This window comes from Mus pahari, chromosome 14, assembly GCF_900095145.1.
Source record: "Mus pahari chromosome 14, PAHARI_EIJ_v1.1, whole genome shotgun sequence".
In the NCBI taxonomy this organism is placed as follows: domain Eukaryota; kingdom Metazoa; phylum Chordata; class Mammalia; order Rodentia; family Muridae; genus Mus; species Mus pahari.
The window spans coordinates 1,202,994-1,209,284 of record NC_034603.1 but is presented as its reverse complement, the minus strand read 5'-3'; the positions used below and the strand labels follow the sequence as shown (position 1 = coordinate 1,209,284).

General features: G+C 43.8%; 1 protein-coding gene across 4 annotated transcripts in view; it reads left to right on the top strand.

Moving 5' to 3' along the window:
• The window catches only part of Nprl3 (NPR3 like, GATOR1 complex subunit), a 36,532-nt gene that overhangs the window by 1,686 nt on the left and 28,555 nt on the right, over positions 1-6,291 (top strand). For all 4 annotated transcript variants that reach the window (XM_021211595.1, XM_021211592.1, XM_021211593.1 and 1 more), the window contains exon 2: positions 3,172-3,241. Coding sequence is in view for 3 of the 4 variants with exons in the window: in XM_021211592.1 (XP_021067251.1) it covers positions 3,172-3,241 (70 nt within the window). In the remaining variant the exon portion in view is untranslated. The remainder of the gene's footprint in view (positions 1-3,171; positions 3,242-6,291) is intronic.

Sequence of the window (6,291 nt, the reverse complement as noted above, 5' to 3'; positions counted from 1 at the left end):
AAAAAAAAAAAAAAAAAAAAAAAAAAAAAAAAAAAAAAAAAAAAGAGCTCCCTGGCCAGCCAGCATAGCCTGAAGAGTAAGCTGATTCAGTGAGAGACCCTGTCCCGAGACAGTAAGGTAAAGATAAAGGAGGACACTTCCCATTTTGCTCTGGCCTTTACCTGCACTTGTAGGCCATGTACCCATGCCCCAATACTACCACCAACTAAAACAAAAACCACATAAACTGTGCATGTCCGTTATGTAAATTATTCTTTTATAGAGTATTTTTAGCAACAGGCCAGTCGAGTCATGTGGTTGGATCTGAGGGCTCATGATCACGTCTTAAACAGATTAATTTTTAGTCTTTATTAGACTGTTGGTAAGAAACTGTGTCTGATAATTTTACTGTGCAAGGTGGTGTTGGGAGCAAGCATGTTTTTCTCTTTCCTGCGCTGTTTGGATTCACCTTTCAGAGAATTCATATCCTGTGCCTGACTTTTTCTTGAGTTGTTTTTTCCTTATGGACTTGAAAGAATTATTTATATATTTAAGTTTAAAAGTAAGACTTTTGGACCAGGAGTGGTGGATGTCTTTAATGGCAGCAGTCTGGAGGCAGAGACAGGCCATATCTCTGGGTCCCAGGCCAGCCTGGTGTACATGGTGACTCCTAGATTAGTCAGGGCCACACGGTAAGATCTGCTCTGAAAAAATGAAAAGCATAACAAAACAAACAAAACCCTTTCCTTTTATTTTTTTTTTTGTCACAGTAGGTAACCACTTTGCTATTTCTGTGTAGTTTATGCCAGAATTTTGATTTTTTCTTTTTTCTTTTTTTTTTTTTTTTTTTAGTTTTTTCAAGACAGGGTTTCTCTGTGTAGCCCTGGCTGTCCTGAAACTCATTCTGTAGACCAGGCTGGCCTTGAACTCAGAAATCTGCCTGCCTCTGCCTCCCAAGTGCTGGGATTAAAGGCATGTGCCACCACTACCCGGCCAGAATTTTGATTTTTATGGTGTCATGTTTTCAGTCTAGTCTCTTGTGGTTTCTGAGTTTTCTTATCTGTAAGGCCTTCTGCTCTGGGAGATAATGATGTTACTTTGCTGTTTTGAGTCAGGGTTTAACTCTGTATTCCAGGGTGGCTTGGGATTTACTGTGTAGCTAGTGTACTGTGTAGACTAGCCTTAAACTGGTGGTGCCTACCTTCTCTGCTTGTGGAGTGGTAGCATTTCAAGTGACCACCCCTAAGCCCTGCCTTTTCCAAGATTATTAACAAGAGACAAGTTTTTCTTTAGAACATTTATTGTCTTGTTTTAAAATGAACGTATTTACTTAAGACAGGGTTCTGTTATGTACCCCTGGCTGCCTGGTTAGACCACACTGGTCTAGAACTAACAGAGACCCTCTTCCTCCTGCCCCTCAGTGCTGGGACTAAAGGTGTGCGTCGCCACTCTCGGCTTTACACTTTATTTATCTCAATGTAAGGTTCAGCTCCTAAGAGCTGGTATGGTCTGTGTACTTTCCAGGAGGTAAGTGTGTGATAGGCCAGGCTATGGCCATACGGTTGTTGGATTTCCTTAGATGTTGACTCTCAAAAGCCAACATAATTCAGTTTCTATATGGCTATATCATCTCACTGAGCAATTCACATAACCTTTATGTATATTACATTCCAGTGGTTTTTTTTTTTGTTTTTGTTTTTAATTTTATTCTTTGATACAAAGTCTCACATAGTCAGGGATGACCTCCAGAGTGCTGGGATTACAGGCACCACCATAACGCGCTTCTGTGTGGTCGAGGGATTAAACCCAGGGCTTGGACATGTTAAGCAAGTGCTGTACCATCTGAGCTACATTCCCAGCCCCCTTCTCTTTCAATGGCTTCTTTACATACAAGTTTCACGCCATTCAGAATTAACCACTTTCTGCCTTTTCTCCCCATCAGTATTGTCCTGAGAAATTTTAATTATTTTTCACTGGAAACTTAATATCTACTTGTTAGGCTCTACCCCCAAACTTGGTTTTTTGTTGTAGATGGAGATAGAGGCAGCTTTCTTTCCTCATAGTCTTTAAAGCTAGAACATTTATTGTATGACTGCTGAAATTCTCAAGGTGAGTTTAGCTGCCCTTTTAGGTTCAGGTGTGGTTCTTTCAAAAAATTCATTCCAGAATCTGCAATAGATAATTTTTATTTTTTATTTTCTTGAGACAGGGACATACTCCTGGTTGGCCTAGCAGTACTGTGCATCAGGCTGGCCTCAAATTCACAGAGATACGCCTACCTGTGTCTTCCAGAGGCTGAGATAAAGGCATGTGCCACCATGGCTGCCTGTAGATGTCATCCTTAGGTACTTCATTTGCCCTGTCCTAGGCTATATTTTGTCTCTTAGATTTGCCATTCAGGTTAGACTTTCTCTTGTGCTTGATAGGCTGGGCACATTTGCCACAGGCTAACTCCAGAGGTGGTAGGACTCAGAAGACATTGTGTTACTGTGACCCTCTGTAAACATTTCTTTCACTATCTTGTTTCTGCCCCTGAGACCAAAAAGAGCTGCTGTAGCTTTTGGAAATGTTCCGATTAATGGGAGAGAAAAGAAATCTTCCCGAGCTGTATACTGAGGTCTCAACCTCTCCTCAAAAGAATAGCACTTTGTTATAACTTCTTGGGGAACCATGCTATAATTTCCCCCTGTGCTTCAGATAGAACCTGGTTGGTCCCATACATGCTAAGGACTGACACTGAGCTACATGGGTCTCCGACCCCTGAGCATGTTATGGTATCATAGATACATGAAATTTACCAGTTTAACCATTTGAAGTGTATGACTCAGTGGTATTATCTGCGTTCTTTCCATTGTGAAGCATCACCATTACATTACATATTTCCAAACCTTTGATCCTCTGAAGTTAAGTTCTGTAATGATAAGTAATGACTTACCTGCCTGTTCCTAGCCATGGTTAATGCCCAGTTGACTATGTGTCCTATGGCTTTGCTTATCATAGGGTTTTCATAGAAGTGATACTTGACACTTCTATGACTTACTGTGTTCAGCCTAATAGTTTCAAGATGTACGAATGTTTGTTCTTCTTTGTAGCTGAATAATAATGATGTAGACAGTGGAAGCAGTGGGTTTTAATAGTTCCACAATCCTGGGTGTGGAGCATTCTTAGCCATTATTCTTTTGTCTCACTCAGATAAACCACGTAGCAGATACGCTGTCAACAACACTGGAGAACATGTTGATGACCAGGATGGTGACTCCAGGTAAGGGCTTGACAACCATTCTGGGCAGGAAGGCTGGTTCTCTTTCTAGGCCTGGTCAGAGCTCCACCCTCCTCCTGACCCAGATGTTTGTCCCTCTGGGCAGTCTGGCACCCTCCCCATAAAGTGAGTGCTCTTAGGAAGTGCATAGCTGGGACTGCTCTGCTAGTCCCTGACTGGCTCAGATTTCACTGTGTGGATAGAGGAGTCGGAGGATGAATGAGGCATGTCACATGGTACATTTCTTTCCAGTGAGAGGATCTTAGAGGAAGGCAGATCCTTTGCGGTTCCCAGACCAGCTTCCTTAGCACATGCCCAGTAATGAGATGCAGGTGCTCAGGTGCTCAGGTGCAGTGCAGCCTGGGCGCAGTGGGAACTGGGGCTGCTCCTTTCTGTGTTTGCTCTTCTCTGTGTCTAGGAGGACTGTCAAGGTCTACATTCATAAGCAGCATTTCTGCCATTTTATGTTAATTGTAAAGGTTAGTAAGAGGCAGCATAGACTTAGATAAAAAAGAGAAGATCTCGATTTACTTGTCTGGATCCCCTGAAACACAGACAGTGCCTGTGGGGGTAAAGGATAGGATTTTCAGGCTGGCAGTGGTGGCACACGACTTTATTCCCAGCACTTAGGAGGCAGAGGCAGGCAGATCTGTGTGAGTTCAAAGCCAGCCAGGGCTACACAGAGAAACCCTGTTTCAAAAGACCATTTAAAAAAAAGGGTAGGGCTTCTCTCCCAGGAGAAGGCCGCTGACTCCACACTGGGTCTTTGCTGTGTAGTAAGTCAGCGCTGTGTCAGACATTTGAAAAGGTACCATGTCTACCACTCTGATTTACAGTGCCAAAGTGCATGGGGTTTTGCTTGTTTGTTTGTTTGTTTTTGTTTTATTTTATCTCAGGTACTGGGATAACAGGCCTGTGCTACTATGTCCACTTTTATATGGTACTGGGGTTCAAGCCCCAGGACACATGCATGCTAGTCATCACTAACATAGGCAGCTATGTTGATCCATGTGTCACATCCTCAGCTCCCAAAGTGTGTGTGTGTGTGTGTGTGTGTTTTAAATCCTCTCCTGTGAACATGGTAGAAGTGAGGGGGAGGGTGGTAGGTCGGGGTGGCTGGGGATAGAAAATTGCTGATCCTTTTAGAAGGAGGTCTTGATGTAGTTTTTCCTTTAAGGATGACGGCTTGAAACACATGTGTCACAAGCACATAGAAGGCTTTTGCCCCAGTTGCTTGTGGTGGTGACTGCTATAATAATAGCACTTGGAAAGTAGGCATAGGGATGACTAAGAATTTAAGGCTAGCCTCAGCTCTTAGCCAGTTTTGAGGCCAGCCTGGGCTACAAGAGACTGCCTCAAAACGATAAAATGAAACCAAACCTTTTGCTGCTTATATCCTGGGCAGGTGTGCCTTGTTTTCTGTCTGTGTCACAGATCACTATGGAACAACTGCCCTCACATTTACCTCCTACCAAGATTCACTGGAGTGGAGCGTTTGAATAGGCTCCTTCCTTCCTTCCTCCCTCCCTCCCTCCCTCCCTCCCTCCCTCCCTCCCTCCTTCCCTTTTCTTTCTTTCTTTCTTTCTTTCTTTCTTTCTTTCTTTCTTTCTTTCTTTCTTTCTTTCTTAATTTTTTCTCCTGTTTTTCAAGACAGGGTTTCTCTGTGTAGCCTTGGCTGTTCTGGAACTCTCTGTATACCAGGCTGACCTTGAACTCACTGAGATCCACCTGCCTCTGCCTTCTGAGTGCTTGCCTTAAAGGTCACCACACAGCTGTGTTTAGCTTTGAACAATCTTTCATTTCTAGGGCAGACCACAGCATCAAATTCCTGCAATCGAATTTCAGAGTCTTACAAAGATGTTTTCTAGGCACTCCATTTCAGTATCGAGCATAATAAACCCAGAAAACCTTGGGGTCAGAGTGCTTCTCTTAAGTTCTTCAATTGAACTGGAGTATTATTTCACTTGGTAATTTTAACTTTATAGCATCTCCATCCCACATGGTTATAAGATGTAGATTAATTCCCATTGGGCCTCAGTTCTCTGCCAGTCCCCTCATAACTGCCCAGCTCAGGGCTTCTCCTGAAGCAGGGCAGTGCTGCAGCGAAACCCACTCTCTACCCCAAAGGTGCTTCCTTCCTGGGACTTGCAGGGGTTTCCTGCTTGTCAGCTTCCCAGGTAGAAACTTAGCTGAGTGGGGTTGCCTACCTTTTGTAATTAAGGACCAGAACTGTGCTATTCAGTCAGGATTCTAGACACTGGCCAGTGTGGCTATTTACACAGAACTACATAGATTCCCAGCCCTTCATAAACCAAGCATGGTGGTAAATTTCTGTAATCTCAGAACTCAAGTGGATCAGAAGATCAAGGCCACCCTTGGCTACACAGTGGATTTGTGGTTAACTTGGGATATGAAAGTCCCTGACTCAAAACAAAACAAAACAAAGTAAACAAAACCAACCAGTCAACAAACAAACATCTCTAAAATTAAAAAAGAATCCAGCTTCTTAGTCCCCCTCACCTCAGCTGCTCACTGGCTACCAGATTATATGTGCACTCTTGAAACGTTTCTATCCTGGTAAAAGTTCTGTCTGGTGGATGGCCCATTGCAAGTGAGCTGCCAGCATGCTGAGGGAGGTCTATTGACCTCTCAGCCTGCACTATATAGTCTATGGCTGTAAGTGTGGAGCTGCTAGGGAAGGGTCCCTTGGTACATATTTCTCTTACATGGGTTTTGGCCATGTGCTTCTTGGTGAGAGCAAGCTGGGGAGCCATAGTAGGTCTTCAGGGTAGGGCCTTATGCAGTTTTCATGGTTGCTTGGAAAGTGGTGTGTTCTAGAGTAAAATGTTCTTCACAGGAACCTAGAACATCTAAATCAGATAGTACAGAAAGCTTGCTTCTTCTGTGACCTCCTTACCAGCTGGGGTGGAAGCTCAGGCAGTGAGTGTGCAGGCTGTTCATGCTGTCTCACGGCAGTGAGTGTGCAGGAGGTCCATGCTGTCTCACCGCAGTGAGTGTGCAGGCTGTCCATGCTGTCTCACCGCAGTGAGTGT